Genomic DNA, 16,643 nt, shown 5'->3' with positions numbered 1-16,643 from the left:
TGGGTGGGAGGGGAGACGGGGGAGACGGCGGAGATGGAAGCGAGTGAGGTGGGTGAGGAGGCGAGTGAGAGAGAGAGAGAGAGAGACAAGGCCAGTCCGGAGCCGCGCTGCCATAGGCTCTGGGGAGGCGCCGCGTAAGCACCCCACGTTGGGCGCGGCGCACGCAATTGGCTGACGCGGGCCTCTCGGCTTCCCCCTCCGCCCTACAGGGCCCACGTCCTCCGCCGGCTCCGCGCTCGCGGCCCCCGCCCGCACAGGGCTGGGCGGGGCCGGCGCTGGTTAGCTCCGGAGTGTGAAACCGCGTGTTAATGTAACCGGCGCGAGAGGCGCGGGCGGCGGCGGCGGCGGCGGCGGCTGCAGGAGCAGCAGCGGCGGCAGCGGGTACCCTGTGCCCCGCGTTCCCGAGGCAGCCGATTACGCCACCCCCACCTTCGCACGGCCGGGCGGGACCCGCGCCACCAGCCGGGACCTCCACTGACCCTCGGCGACTTAACCCCCGCCGCGACTACTCCGAACTCGCCCGCGGAGTTTGCCCGCTGGGGAGGGAGGCCGAGCAGCACAACACACTCTTGCGCTTTTCCCCACCATCTCGTGGATGTCGTTCCCCGGGTCGTGAGAGAACTTTAGCGGACTGGAGTGCCCTTTGCGTAGAGGTAACCGAAAGGAAGAAAAGAAAGAGGGCCGACGGAGAGGCTCGGGGGGAAGGGTCCGGAGCGGCTGGGCCAGCAGTGCGGAGCAAGTACGCGCGGACCGAGGCCCCCGGATCCGCCCAGGGATCGAGGAGCGGCGCGCGGTTGCGGGACTGTCCTCCGCGGAGTAGCCGTGTCAGGCCAGGAGTGTTTGTGCAACCGCGGAGAATACCGACTGCCGGCCGCACAGGGCGTGCCGAGCCGCCTCCCGGCGCACCCTCCGCACTTTCCCCACCTCGTCGTCATCCCGCGCCCCTCGGCTCGGGTTGAGGCTGCGGAGCCTCCGCCGCAGCCCGGACCTCGCACCCCGCTGTCTCCCTGGAGCGGGCGAGTGCCTGGTTGTGGGCGCTGCCCAGACCCGCGGGGGTCGGCCGTGAACGTCGTCAGGTTTGTTTGTGTGGGGTTAGCCGGGGGCGCCGCGCCACCTGCACCTCGCCGGCGGACGGCGTCGCAGGGAAAACCCGGAGAAGACGCAGACACAGAGAAGAGCGGAGAGCTTCCCGCCTGGATTTGTTTGCCCGGGACGGGTGCGGCGCAAGCGGCTCGCCGAGGAGAGCGCGGCGGGAGTCACCGCGCCCCCACCTCCCCGCCCCGGCGGCCGAGACCTGCAGGTTGGAGCGCAGCCGCCGCTCCATCCTCCCGAGCTCCGGCGGCGCCTCGCGGGTTCTTGGTGCAGCCGGGCCTGAGCTGCCCCGTGATGTGGCCCTGAGCGCGGGAGCCCGCACGGGCGGGCACAGGAGTTGCCGGGCGCCGAGTGGCCCGTGCGCCCCGCCGAGCGCGCCTGCGTGCGTGGCCAGCGCGCCCCCCTCGCTCCCTGCTTCTGCCTGGCTTCCCGGCTTAATTTTCCTCGGCGGGATTAAAGTTGGAAATTGAGCGGAGAATTGAGTTGCCCGGGAACAGAGCCGCGGCCGCCGCCAGAGCGATGTTCCCGCAGAGCCGGCACCCGGTGAGGCGCGGCCGGGTGGCTGAGTTGGGGGCAGGGTAGTGGGGGTGGCTAGGCGCTGTTCCTGTGCGGTACAGAGATGAGTAGCTGCTATGTTGTGGCCAAGCCCCTGGCCTCCAGGGGTGCAAGGCGTAGGAGCTCCCGGGCCCTCCTCTCCTGGGTGGGGAGTGGGCTGAAACTCTCAATTTCCCCCCTTTCCTCTGGGCGCCCTCCTATTTGACGTCTAGACTGGGTGGGCGGGGGCGCCCGGGGAGACTGCGATTTCTCTCCCGCAGCCACATTCTCCCCCTTCCCCGAGGCGAGTGGGGCGCCCCCCTTTTGTTTCTCGTCTCGCTTATTTACATGTCAATGAGGCCCCCGTTCCGGCGCGCCTGGAGGTGGCCCCGGCGACTCTGGGAACGGGAAGCCTGAGGGAGTTGTTTTTCTCCTCTGGTCCCCGGGGTCATTATCGCCCCCGTGGGGGAGGGGCGAAGACAACAACCTGGCCAGGTCCTCCGCGGTCACCAGGGAGTCCCCGTATCTTCAGCCTGGTGACCCGGGCGCACTTAACGCGACCTACCCTGGAGGCTGGAAGAGGCTCCTAGTCTTTTTAGAAGCCTCGGATCTGGAGAGGGTCCATCTTCCCTCTTCCCAGAGTGAAGCGCAAACTCGAGTTCGGGGCTCCCATTTTCCGCCGCTTCTAACTTTTTTGTTTTTTGTTTATGTCCCCCTCCCCCCCACTCTTTCGTACTCTGAATTACTTCTTTATCCATTCGCCCGCATCCCGGTCCCTCGGTCCCCCTCGCTGGTCGCCCCTAGACGCCGCACCAGGCTGCAGGCCAGCCGTTCAAGTTCACTATTCCGGAGTCCCTGGACCGGATTAAAGAGGAATTCCAGTTCCTGCAGGCGCAGTATCACAGGTGCGTGTCCAGCCGCGCCGGGTGAGTGGTCGCCCCGGCAGTGCCCGGCCCTTGGTCGCCCATCCCGCTGGCGGTGGCGGCTGTACTTAGCGCTTGCGTCCAGGCGGTGGCGTGTGGAATCGCAGTTAAGACCTGTCATTCACGTTACCCCCTTTCCCGGCTCTTCCTGGGCCGCCTCTTCTCTTGTCTCCTCCTCCTCCCATTGTTTCCCTTTTGCCCGTTTGCTGCTGTTCCAGGGAGCCCTTTTTCGTGTATTTAGGAGTTGCCTGAGAACTGTCAATATTTGCAGTTCATTTATTTATTTTGCAACAGGCTGAGCTGAAATCTTGGTTCAATCGATGCCCCAGCTCTGAAGTGCAGGTTCAGGGAGGCAAAGCCAGTGTTGAAATCGCTGATGGCCATACTAGATTTGGGTTCTCTGAGGCAAAGTCCATTGTGGAAGAGTAGCTGGTTTTCCCTGTGCCCATCGTTGGTGGTGGTTAGTGGGGTGGATATGTGTAGGGGAAATCTCACCTGCTTTGGCCTCTTTCTGGGTTGCTTTGGGGTAGGACAAGGAATTGGAGCTGCATTTATATCTAGCTCAGCTTTAGTCTCTTCATCTAATGAGACCTACTTCAAAAAATTTATAAATGAAAACTACTTGTAAAGCACCCTGTCTGCAGTATATTTTCCAGAAATGTTAATGTCCTCCCCTGTTTCTATGAAGCCTTAGCTGATTAGAGCTAAGAAATAACTAACTGTGTAATGACAGTTTTTATTTTTGTCATGCTTGAAAAAGAGCCCACAGATGCCTGGGTGTGAATTTTCTCATTTTGTCAGAGGCTTTCTGGTTGTTGACCTTTTGTCTACTCGAAGATGATAATCTCTAGAGCTTGAAGCATACGTGCCCACAGTGTTGACCAAGCAGGGAGGACTTCAGCTCACTTAATTGCAATAACCGCATGATATATTTTGGCAGGGAATTAAAAAGCAAAGGTTTTAAAAGGGACCAACAATTGTAGAAGTAAGTTTACAAGTACAATTTTCAAACCTAGAGACTGTTTGAGTTGGCAGAGATGATACAGCCTATATCTGAGACTGAAGGTTATGCAAAGGCCAGATTTTGGTGGAGTCCAGAGAAGCCAGCTTTGATGCAGAGAAGGAAGTAGGAGTGAGCAGATGACCATGAGGAGAAATCAGTCTTCTGGGTAGATCAGAGGTTTTGACAGATTGTTTTCATTCTTGGCATCTCACCAGGTACGCACCAAGAAGAAAAAGAATGGTTGCGGAGTGGATACCCTGTACCGTTCACCTTATTCCTTTTCCCTATTAAATGCAAGGACAAAGCTTTTGGGTGTTTACCTAGATAGTTTATGGCTTTTCCAAATTGGTCTGTGTTTTTACTTGGAGTGCAAATATGTGAGGCAGATGTTAAAACAAGTGACATAATGTTTACATTAAGTTGCCTGTTTTGTTTTTGTAGTCTTAAATTGGAATGTGAGAAACTGGCAAGTGAAAAGACAGAAATGCAGAGGCACTATGTGATGGTAGGTATCAAAGATTAGGCTTTTTTTCCTTTTCATGTAATATTAACAAATATGTGTTCTCAGCATTACAAAACGTGAGTTAACGGAAATGTTTGGTTCTTTTTTCTTTTCACAGTATTATGAAATGTCATATGGATTAAACATAGAAATGCATAAACAGGTAAGCTTTAGTTAAATCTCAAATTGAAATGAGAAATAAGTCACAATCTTAGAATACTGGCTTTGTCCTCAGTAGTTGTGGGGGTTATATGCCATTTTTCAGCCTTAGTTTCCCTTCCTGCGAATTAGTGAGAGTATCCTGCAGCAGGGGTTGCTTCTTGAGGATTATAGAATGAGTTACTAGGTGAGAGGTGCTTTTGAAGTGTAAACTAGCCCTGTTTATAGGCAGATAGGCATTGAGACTCTGACTTGACTTTTCAGCCTGGATACTTTATTTTCCTCTTGAAAGATCTGGATATCCCATAGAGTTCTGAAGTTCAGAGTAGCTGATGCTTTTGTGCAGATTTGGAAACAAATGTGGACCTGTGGGGGAAAGAAGGGTATTCAGGAGTTTCCTTATTCCAGCTAAACAAGGTATATGACTGTGGAGTTATAGGACTATGGCGTTCTCTCTGTTTTGGGGCTACATAAAGCAACACTCAGGATTAGTGGCTTATTAGGAAACATCTTTTTGAAAAATGTCTCAGTTGATGCAGGTTTGGAGGTGAAAAAAGCATCCTTTTATGACCACAGCATATGTTGGGACTCGCTTCAGTCCTAGTGGTTTTAAAAGCATGAAAAGATTAGTGACTGGAAAGCTCCAGCTATGACTATGAGTTTGCAAGTTCCCATAAAATTCACACTTATGGCTACTATAATGGTGTATAAAAAGAGTATTGAGCTGGAACAAGGCACTAAGGACCTCGTAAGAGAAGAAAAGCTAAATGATTGCTCAGCCCAAAGGACCCTCGATTGAGTAGTCATTGTCTGCCAAAGAAAGCATTAATGGCATGGTGTAAGTATTCTGGAGATATGCTGACATTCACTTTTTCATCAAGACTCTGGTACAATAAGTCTTTTAGAAATCGATTGACTCTTAAAAAATTATCATCAGATGAAGTTGCACAGTTGGACACATTTCAAAGTGCAACAATACAATTCTTACTTGATGTATATGTGCTATTTCATCTCAAACCCTTGTTTCATTAAATTAAACAGCATGGCTGACCGGCTGGGGCACAGTGGAGAAATTGATTAGTTCAGCCTTCAGATCTTCCTTATATTCAAAGACTTTCATTAAGCAAGTGTGTTTCAGAGTTGAATTCTGCTTTTGTAACTCCGCACTCTTTGATTTTTAATTCATCATAGATTTCATAATGTTAAGTTATCATCGGGTACATTATTAGATCTGTTCTCAGATAGGTGTTTGGAAGGAGATAGTTAAGTTCAGGGCCTTTCATTAACCCTGTATTTGGGCCTTTAAAAGTGCTGATTTTTTTCTGATCTGCAAAGTTGGTAGCCTAGTTTCTGTTGGGTTTGTGCCTTTGTTTCTGTGTGCTTAAATGGCTAGTGCCTGATTGAGGCAATTGTAACTTGTTGATAGTAATTATGCTAGAAGATCTATGGCTATTTAAATGAATTATGCAAATAAACTTGGTCTAAGAGTTCTAACTTGTCACTTTTTTTTTTAAGTTACCCTAAAGGCACATAAAAAAAAAATTTTCTTTCTTTTTTTTTTTTTTTTGCTATAAATACTCTGGAAGAGTAAGAGGAGATTGAGCTTTCTCTTAAACTCATAAACTCAAAGGATTTAACAACCTCACAGACTCCATACAGGGGTGCGCCACCTCTCTGTGATGTTCTGTGTTGGTGCTGGATTTATTGGGGGAGCTACGGGGGAGGGGAGGTGTGAAATTCTTCTGGGTTCCTGTAGGTTACTTGGTAGAGTGACCTCTTCTTTATCGAGTAGGAAGAAGGAAGAAGGGGTGAGGAGGGTCAGGAACCCCACGGTGTGGAAATGGTTTTCTAATGAGTTTCTGGACTCTGTTGGGCATTTGTGGGTCTATACTGTCTGTCCATGAGCCAGCGTGTGTTAATAATATGCTGTGTATAATTGGGTCAGAAAAATGTGAAAATCTGGGAGATGCCATGTTCTTCATAGTAGGGTATTAAGCCCCCTGAAATTTAGTTTATATTGTAAATGCTGACAGACCCTTAACTAGAGTGGTGTGCAGAGCAGTGCTGTAATTCAGTTTAAAGTGGCCTTACATTTGAAAAACATCCTTCTGAATGTCACACATTAATAATAAGTTCTGAGGAGGCATTTGGTGCAGCTAGTAATCATAATTCTTATTAAAACTGGTGACGTCTGGCCCCCAGGGTGTAGCCAGGCTCAAATTGATGCTTTTTGCCGCCTGATCACCAGCATGGCCTAAGTGCTCATTATATTGTAGAGAGGGCCTTTGGAGCTCTCATTAGATTTGACAGGAATTCTCTCTAGGGGGAAACTGGGCATTAGCGAGACTCCTGACAGGCTGAAATTAGTCCTGCTTTATGGCTTATAACCAAATGCTAGCAAGGCATCATCAGGGGACACAAAAAATTGTCATTTCTGACAACATCTTTGTTACTGAAAAAAAAACAGTGACGGGGAAACCTTCTGTGGAGAGAGCGTTCAACGTTGTTAAGGTTTGTCTCCGGTGTGACGACCTCTCTCCTCCCCACCTTTCAGCGGGTTTGTCGGAGGAGTGAGTTTGAGAGATTTCACTGTCAAATCTCACCACCGACTTTTCCGTCTGGAAATGTTAAAGTGGAAGTGCGTCCAAATCAAGAATGGTGTAATTGTGGTTTCCTTACTTGGTTGGGTGCCCACAGTCCGTGTTTATGTTGTGTCAACACTTCCTGATAAGCCTGCCTCTGACTTTCACTGCTCCCATTTGTGGCTGGTTACCGAAAAGTAAATGAAATCAGGATGGTAATGGATATTTAAATCTTTTATGGTAGCATTAAGACGACAATTTTTTTTTTCTGTGAGCCCTTTATAGATTCCTGCTGTCCTTCTCTTTTCAGATAGGTTGTATAAATTCTATATAGCTCTATACATAGAGATGGAGACTTCTCATGAAATATGGAGCCATTCTGATACCACCAGTGTTAGGGCACGTAAAAACCTAGCAGGTTAAGGTGAGTCTCTTCGTTTTTGAGGGCTATGCCTGGTGTGTTCCGCAGTGTGATTTAAAGTTTTGTTTTTGTTTTTCTTCTCTGTCGTGTGACATGATATTAGTTCATTTGATACCTGAGGAACAAGATGCACTGTAAATACTTAGAGAAGTCTTGTTTATGCCATTTGCATACTTTTTCAGCAGGTAGATGAAGCCATGCCATAAGTTGTCATTGGTGGCCTGACTTGAGTACAGCACTTAAGCAGTTTTCAAAAGCGATTTGCCTCATCCTCTGAGCTCCTTTGCTCTGCCTGAAACTTTGGGCACCTGCTCAGAGTGTGGGACTTGTCAAGGCCAAGCATTTTTGAAGCTAAAGTTTGTGTCGTTTGGTCCCCAGCTCCTCCCCACCTACTCTGCTGCCATTGGAAAATGAGGCCAGTGAGGAATCACCCTTGGGCCTGTGCTTAGCGATCCCTCCTGGTCTCCCTCTTTGTCTGTGTTGACCAACGTCACGATTTGCAAGACACACCTTGGGGTGAGGCGCAGGTTCTGAAAATTAGGAAGATCAGCAGTCCTGACTGCTCTGTAGGGGCCACAGCCAAGGGTAGATAGAAAATTGTAGTAGATAGAAAATTGTAACCAACTGAGCAGTACTGTCTGCAGGTTAAAGTATGTCTAAGAACCAAAGGAAATTTGAAAGATGTTGTCAGGACTCCTGAGTGAGACACAGCGATGCAGTGAGTTTGATCAGTTGCTTTGCCTTTCTGTGCCTGTGTTCTTCTGAAGAGCAGGCAGAGTGAGTGCTTGGGGCTCTCCAGGGCGGTGGAGAATTTAAAAATAAATGAAAGAACTAGCTCTGGAAGGAAGGTATTCTGCCATCTTGATTGTGGGGTGGGGAAGGAGAGGAGAAAAAGAAAAATAAAAAGATGAGAGCTGAGCATTTCCAAACACTGTGTGATATTTCAGCTAGCAGTGTCTCAGACCATATCAATTTTGGAGTGAATTTCACAGTTTCGATGTGTGCTTTAAAGCTTCTCTTTAGAAATAAGTTGTTCTTTAGTAGTGTTTAAAAGTGCCAAAGTGGAACTGTTAGGGATTCACCCTGCGGGTTGATTCCTTACATGTGACTCTTACTGTTTGTCTCTATGTTTCTTTCTTTCTGTTTTTGTTTTTGTTTTTGTTTTAAATTTTGGGGGTAGTTAGGTTTATATATATATTTTTTAATGGAGGTACTGGGGAGTGAACCCAGTACCAGTACCACTGGGCTATACCCTCCCCCGCTTTCTGTTTTTAAGCCATGTATGTTTTTGGTCTACAGTTTCTCAGTCTGAGGTTATTTTTTTAAGCCAATATCTCAGAATGGCAACTGACCAACTGGAGTATAGGCACTTTAGAGTTAAGCTCCACCTTGTAATACAGAGAAGGTAGCTGTCATCAAGGTTGGAGTGGTCCGCCACCCCCTTCATTTCATTAGCCAGGCCTGTCCTTGATAAGTAGGAGTTAAGAGATAAAGCTCCCTGTGTGTAGAGCCTAGATTCCGAGGTGCAAGATTAGCCTTTGTTTTTTATCAGCAAGTGGGGTGGACTCTTCGCTCCTTAACCGGTGCCCTCCCGACCCCATCCGCAGCTGGGCAACCCCTCCCACAGGTTGGCTAGCTGCGGGTTTCTGTCCAGGGTCTGAACTAGGTGAGATGAGAGAGGCACTTGCCTGGGGCATGGAATTTAAGTGAGGTATCAAAAAACATAGTACTCAAGATAAACAGTATTTTTAAAGTTCAAAATTAAAGCCAAAAAATCCATGAGGAACAAAATATCAACATTTTCTGTAGGGACAAGATTTGACAGGGTTGGGAGTAGGGTGGGAGGTGGTGTGTCAGGGAGCCTCCCTCCCCACCCCGCTGTCCTGCGCAGTCTCCCGAGGGCAGGATGGAGGTGAGATGTCCCCCTGGGAGCTGCAGTGACCTGTAGAATCTGCCTTGGTGTAAGATAGAGTTCACTGGGGTCACTTACTTAAGGGCTTCACTTAGTGCCTGGGCCCTGGTTTTCCACTCTGTAAAGGGTGTTAGACTAGGCAGGCTCTAAAGTAGGGCTCGTGTGTATGTCAGTTGAGGGGTCTGCCCAGAGCAGCTAAGGTGTTCCTCCAGTAGTGTTTATTAAGCACAGAAAGGGAAATCTGTTCCTTTAGCAAATATTTAAATAAATCACCTTGTGTGGTAGTTATACTTACAGATAAATTCAGTTACCGGCTCATGGAACCATTTTAACTTTCCCTAGATCTCAGCCTTTGCTTCTTCTATTATTAAACTGTTGGGATCTCCAGGAGTGGATTAAATTGGAGGAAACTGAGAAACTGAGCTCTCGTTAAGGCCTGGATTGACTCAGTCGTGCCCTGTGTCCTCTGCCACCCTTCTGGTCCTTCATGCTTAGTGTTGCTTCAGATGTTTCAAAACTGAAATTCTCAGAACTATTACCTTCAGTGCAGAATATTTGGTATAATAGTTTTTAATTAAAATTTAGATAGCTGTTTTGGGTGGTTGGCTTATTTGATAAGATTAGGCATTTATAGCTTCAAAATAGTGCTCACTCATGGGATCGGTGACTTCTGCAGTAAAAAATGTGCTGTAGGATTGTTCCATGAATATGGCTTAGTGTTTGAAGTAGAGCCTCTGTGTGTGTGTGTGTGTGTGTGTGTGTGTGTGTGTGTGTGTGTGTGTGTGTGTGTGTCTGTCTAGGCATGGGCACTCAGGTGTGGGAGAGAAATTCTAATTTTTTTCTGAGGCATGGTTTGATCTGAAAAATGAAAAAGGTTTCCACTGATACTTTAACATCAATTAAGATATACACGTATTACCATTCACATGGTTCAAGAAAAAATGGTTTCTAAAACCATTTCCAAAACCATGATGATTATAGAATTGCTCAGGTTATAGATCACCGAGTCACCTTAATGCTTTTTATGAAACTCAAAGAAATGTTGACGCAAAGCTTTATGGAACAATATATGTTTTCACACAACTCTTTATTTCATTATTTTACATTTAAGTTTTTAGTAATTACCTTTTTTTTTATTGTTTGCCTGCTTTGAAGCAACGTAAAATCAAAACCATGAGAACAGTGTTTACCCTCTTCCCTCACATGGTGTAACGAACACATCCTCTTAGTTTTCCTAGTAAGTATTATTTGCTACTTAGTCATTCTTTGACCATGAAATATGTTAGCCGGAAAGGGGTAGGGTGATGGTTATTTTGGGTATAAGCAAAAACAAGCTAGAAGAACCCTGTACACTGAATAAGTTTTTTCATCTGCCAAATAGAGAAAAATTGCTATTAAGTGCGGCAGGTGCACATGGGAAGGGGTAGCACACCAGTTTCCAGCGTGCTAGTAGAGATTCATTAGATGTTCGTTATTCACTTGATAAAGCAAAAATTTTAAAAAAGCATTTTCTGAGACTTGGTTGCATTTGAACTTGGGTGGCCAAATCATGTGATGTGTTAAACCGCTGAAATACGTGTGGTACTTATGGGTGTGATATAAATGCCGTTACTGATCTAACTAGCTCATTGGTCTGCAGTGTTTTGTGCAGCTTGTCAATAAAAAGTTTAAAAACATATCACTGGACTTGTTTACTTATGAATTTATAAATTCTGTAAATCTATTACTGTAATATGCTGTATATGTATATAATAAATGAAAATTTTAAGTAGAGGGGTTAAAAGAAAAGTTTTCATGTTCTCAGTGTTCCCCATTGGCTTGTCCAGGGTGGCCCCTGGGGCACCCCTACTAGCCTGTATTTTAAGCACCCTTGGAGCGCTCACTCTGAAAGGGAGCATCTTGAAGGTAATGAATGCAGAATCCCTCTAGAGGTGTGGGTCTTTTGGCCTCCTAGAGATGCCTGTTTTTTCTAGTTTTGACTTCCCACCCCAGTAATTATCTTTCTGCTCATCACTCCCAGCCTTTTGTGTCTGCCCCTGATCACTGTCCCGGCCAGTCTTCCTTGGCCACCTCAATCCTCTTCCCTGAATCCAGCCAAATGGGCCTATTTTTCATAGCTAAAATATGCTCCGTGTTTCCTGTTTTCTTTATAAAAACTGCAGGCTTTTTTGGGGCAAACTTCACAAAATGGCCTTCCTCAGGATCCTTCAGGGTCCAGTTCAGATACCAACACTGCCTGTTTACTTCAAGGCCTTCCGTGGCTGCTCCGACAGGAAGCTGGCACATTACTGATTTTTGCAATGAAGTCTTTTCATCTTACTTACTTACTTACTTACTTACTTACTTACTTACTTATTTATTTATTTATTTATTTATTTATTTATTTATTTATTTATTTATTTATTTATTTATTTATGGCCACTCCAGCTAGGTCGCAATCTGCTTGAGGCTTGGGTTAGAGACTTATATCCCTCTTACCAATGAGTTCAAGTAGGCACTTGCAAAGCAACGTTTAACGTACTCCCTCTGAGGAGCAGTGGTCGTCACTTTGGGTCCTGAACCTATGTGAAGAGCAGGTGAAAGTGCTTGGCAACAAGTCGTACATATTTCTATACCCAAGATAGCTTTGCCAAACAATTGGGCTGTTTGTGGACATCTTAGGATCCTTCAGCAAGTCCATGGAGTCCAGATTAGAAACTTGAATCGAAAGTATGGGTCCTTAGTCTGAAATGAAGAATGAAATCTGACTTCAGTAGATGTTTTAGAGGACTACAGTTCTAATGGCATCTAACCACTTCTGCTCAGCTATTTTCCTTTTGGAAAAGTGATTTATAGTTAAATATCCACTGAGGCTTCTTAATGGGGAGTTTCATTATAGTAATATGTTTTGATTTGTAGTTAAAAAAAAAAAGAGGGAAAACAGAAGTAGCATGTTGCTAATGCCTGGGTTTCCGTCTGTACTGAGTATGTACATGCATCGCTGCCCTGGGAACCACCCCTTATCTCCTGAGAATGACCACAGCCACTCATAGGGTTGTGGATAAGTTGTATTACAAAGCTCCTTCCAAGGCATTAAACTTGACTTAGTCACCAGGTTTCTTAGTAATGATTATAGCCATTGATTATTTACATATAGTCTTTACATAATCCCTTTGCCCCCCCCAAGTTTTATTATGAAGAATTTCAAATATACAGAAAAGGAAAAATTGTACAGTCAACACCCCGTATTATGCCCACCTATTTGATACCCAGAGTCTATAATGTAGCATTTTGTACCATCTGCCTGTCTCATATCTTGCATAGAGCTTTTGCCTTCTTCTCCCTAAAGATAAATAAATAATTCAGTCCTTTCTTTAGCAACCAATCCCATTTTAGACTGATAACACATGAAAGGTGGAGTTTCTCCAGGTACTTTTTAAGAATTCCATCTGAACAGGTGTTTATAACGTTTTATAACATTTTTCTCCTAAACTTGCCCTCTGTGTTTTTGATGTGGTTATATTAGGTGATCTGTTACATGGTGTTAAGGTGTTTGCTTTTTCAGCTGAAAGCAGAGGTTTGTACTTAAACAGAACAGCCAGGTTCCCCTTCCTAAGCCCTCCTACCTTTTGGACCTTCATAATGAACCTCTAAAATGCAATCAGTGTATCTCTGCTGGGGGAAACAGCTTTAGTGTTAATAGGTAGGAAACTAGGAAGTCATTGTCTGATTTTGAACTTTGTGTGGATGGCAACTCTCCTGGTGAAGAATTTAAGTTGGCCTCAGGGGCCATGGGTGGTACAGGGGTGTGAAGCACCAGAAAGCAAAACCTCTTTGAGGACTGCAGTGTGTGGAGGAGGCTCTCCAAAGCTGAGGTGTCCGGGAGCACAGCCTTTGTCCATCCCCAGCACCCTCTGGATGCCTTGAGCAAACAGCCGGGCAGAGCCTCTTACAAGTAGGGTGACCAGCCAGTGTATTGACACGCACAGACACAATAGAAAACTGCATTAGGAGGCAAGCCATTGGGATTTGCAGTAAATATATTACAGAACACAAGTGACTTGCCGATACTGCTTGTTTAGCAGTTTGCAAGGGCAATGGCAGTATGGATTTTTGAATTAGAAGGGAAGGGCTGTTCTTTCTCTGTGCAGGAACATCTAGTTGATGGCTGGGGAGAAAATTGATTTAGAGAACAAAATGCAGCCGCCTTTATTTGTGCCATTTGAAAGGCTTCTAAGGATTAGTGAGTGAAAATAAAAAGGTTGCTTTCGCTTTAGGAAAGGGGGTCTTGACATTGATCTGCATCTTGGTGTGGTGTGGAGAGAAGAACGGATGGGCCACCTGGAGGGAGGAAGGGCTCCCAGTGCCTGGGCAGCCTGCAGCTACAGGTGCCCGTCCGTTCTCAGGCGGTTGTCTCTTTCAGCTCTTTGGCTTTCAAAAGCCAACTTCTTGGGTTTATTATTGTAGAGTAAGTAAGCTTATTTGAGACATTAGAGCAAGTAGTCATAGCCCCACCCACTGAGCTCCACGCGCCCTAGGAATTGTGCTGTAGGAGCTCTCTGAAAATCCTTCCAGCCTCCTTTTGTGCGGATATTAATTATTCCTCCTTGCAAAAGAAAAAAACGGGCTAGAAGGTTAGGGGATGACAGGAGCACCTACTGGATAGGGTTGTCAGCAGAATTGAGTGAGTTTCTGTGTGCAGGAGCCTGGCACGTGGGGCACTCTCAGGACAGCTGTTCTCAAAATCTGTTATCTAAGTCTATTATTGATCCCTTTAAAACCGTGCTCGGCTGTAGGAATTCTAGGCCATCCTCCCATATTATTTTTTCCAAGCCCATTTTCCTTCCTTCCTGTATCGGAATTGTTCCTTTTTCATTATTTCCCCCATTACAATGTGGGTTTTTTTGTTGTTGTTGTTATTTGTTTGTTTTTGTTTCCTTCTAAGATCAGAAGGATTTATCTTTAGGCGCAAAAGGAAACTTTTGTCTTTTCTTTTTTAAGCCTCTATTGGCAGCCTCTGTTGTCTAAGGAATCTAGAGGAATTAAGACGCCTTATTTAAGCCAAACAGCAAAATGTGCCCTTGGAAGGCAACAGTCTTAAGTAGTTAATACAACTACCAGTGAGAATAGCCTTGTGTTGGGTTTTTTTTTCGTTTAAGGGAATGGATGAACAACAAAGAGGATTTGGTTCATTTTATTGAAGTGAGTTTTGGCAGAATAAAGCATGGGAGGTGCGTTTCTGATTTTTTTTTTTTCTTTTTAATGTAATGTGGAAAATCCAGCTTTGAAGTTGAAGAGAGATTTTTGTCATCCTGGAAAAAAAAGGGAGGGGGGATGTGTGTGTGAATTTACAAGGCTGGGTTGTTGCTTTGTTATTGAAAGAAAAAAATCACGCACCTTGTTGATGTATATGTACATACATACGAAACGTTTTCTTTTGGCTATGGAGACTTGTAAAGTGCATGCAGAAGTTTGAGTAGATAGTTGTGTTGCAATATTCCCCATACACTCCACCGGAGATTTTTGTGGCCTGTCAGTTCACAGCTGCTGCTTATGTGCTAATATTGAGAAAGACGGAAAGAAAAAAAACCCAGAGGAGGGAGAGAAGCAGGGCCGTTGGGATTGGACGTACTGGAAATTTAGGCTGTTGACTCCTAGTACCAAGTATGATGCAGCAGCAACTTCTTGCAAGCATTTGGGAAAAAAGAGGGCACAGCTCAGAGGAACTGTGCCAGGACCTGCTCCCACACTTGCTGCAAAGCTCTGCCACCTGCTGACCTCGGTGTGCTGAGAAGCTCCACGTTGCTGTCTCTTTGTGTTCAGCTTGAGAAGCGGTCCTGAAGTCAGTCCTCTGAGTGGCTGTAGGGGAAGCACGAGGTTCTTGACAACCCCCTCCGCCTGCCAGTTGGCCTGGGTTCCGAGCCTTTTCCATTTGTAAGCCGGCTGGCTCTCTTACAGTGCGGGGGCCTCAAGCTCCCACAGAGCCAATCTCCCTGCACAGCTACCGAGAAGATTGGAATTGGACTGCTGAAATGTGTCCAGCTTCTGTGCTTTTTAGCTGACCAAAGGCCAGAACCATGCCACTAGCTCAAGCGCGAAACGGCTGACTTCTCAATCTTACAAGAAGTCTATATTCCAGAATTGACTACCTCGGATGCTGTGATGTTCATGAATTAAATGAAATATGTAAGAGGGGTGTCACGTTTTGACTGTGGATTTCTCTAAGGGTACAGAGATTTTTGAACTGGATGTTAAATCTTGATTCATTCTTATTTCTTGACTAATGTATCAGATGTGGCTTACTCATCTGACGAGCCCCAGACAGATCAGTGTCGGTGCACTACCATCACCTAGGGCAGCCATTGTTTCGGTCATGATTTTATCACAAGGTCATATACCTCCCGGAAGCTGTGATGTTTATTTTACTGTTATTTTTTTTTCTGACTAGTGTGTGGAATGACTCTTGTCAATTTCCCTCAAAATACTGAAATTTCTGAAGGTTTGTATGGAATGAGCACCAATTTTTGCTTCTCAAATTAAAATAATATAAAAGAGAAGGAGTTTTTGAGTAGACTTTGCACTGTGAGAATATTAGTATTGACACCACTCATAATTTGGAGTATAGTTGGAAGACCAGATTCTACTGTGTGTCGCATCCTGGTTAATATGGCTGTAAAGAGGAGATGAATGTGGCTACTTTTCCAAGTCTATTACTCAGGAGGACTGTAAATTTGATTGGCTGTTACAATTCTAGCAGAATCATTCGATTTGAGAGCAATAGAAAGATAAGATATCCAATTACCCAAATGATTTGCAGGGTTAGCCAACGTTGTCATGGAGACACGAGTTGGAACAAATTAAATTTTAAGCAATAAAATAATCCTAAAGCCCGTCTGGGAACAAGAAAATTTGGCAGTGGCACTTACCTGAATTGAATCTTAGCTTGACACGATGTTGTTTGACATTGATATACTGTGGGGGCCTAAACTTATATGTGGCACAGCGTTACCTTCAAAAAGGAGCTCAGCCTAACCAGTACAGGGGAGCATCAGTATAAAGTCAGGATACTAACATTTAGTCCATGATTTAAATGATAATGGGGCTCTGGATTCCCAGACATAATTTGTATTTAAGGATTGAAATGCCTTAATAATGATTAAGCAGCATTAATGGGACACTTGGAAGAAAAAAAAAGACATTTCATAGCAGCACAGAGTTTCTGGTACTGCTGTTCCCCTTTGTGTGTGTGTGAGCAGATGTAATCGAAATCGTGTGGATGTCTTCTGGTGTGGGGTGGAGGTGTAAGCATGCATATATTTGCATGTACAAATAAGGAGATTTTTGGCACATGCCCCTGCACTGCAGATGATTCTCTGTCTTTGTTAAAATTTCTACTTTGTGGTACTGCTGGCAGACTGGAAAATTGCTTCCCAAACTTGAGCTGATGACCTAAAACCTGAGTAAGTGTCAGTCTGGGGCTTAGAAGTTTCTTTCCCCTTATTAATGTATTGTTTAACTGGCTCCTGGCTTGTGCCA

The 16,643-nt window shown here is 45.7% G+C and overlaps 1 protein-coding gene across 2 annotated transcripts in view; it reads left to right on the top strand.

Annotated features, from left to right (window-relative positions):
• Positions 1-1,494: 1,494 nt before the first annotated feature.
• Positions 1,495-16,643, top strand: part of LOC105096833 (TLE family member 1, transcriptional corepressor) — an 81,295-nt gene continuing 66,146 nt past the window's right edge. For both annotated transcript variants that reach the window (XM_031449940.2, XM_031449939.2), the window contains exons 1-4: positions 1,495-1,635; positions 2,431-2,531; positions 3,994-4,057; positions 4,173-4,217. In XM_031449940.2, coding sequence (XP_031305800.1) covers positions 1,612-1,635; positions 2,431-2,531; positions 3,994-4,057; positions 4,173-4,217 — 234 coding nt within the window. In that variant the 5' untranslated portion in view covers positions 1,495-1,611. The remainder of the gene's footprint in view (positions 1,636-2,430; positions 2,532-3,993; positions 4,058-4,172; positions 4,218-16,643) is intronic.

Source organism: Camelus dromedarius, chromosome 10 (assembly GCF_036321535.1).
Source record: "Camelus dromedarius isolate mCamDro1 chromosome 10, mCamDro1.pat, whole genome shotgun sequence".
Lineage (NCBI taxonomy): Eukaryota > Metazoa > Chordata > Mammalia > Artiodactyla > Camelidae > Camelus > Camelus dromedarius.
The sequence above is the reverse complement of the archived record's forward strand: the minus strand, read 5'-3'. Positions and strand labels throughout refer to the sequence as shown.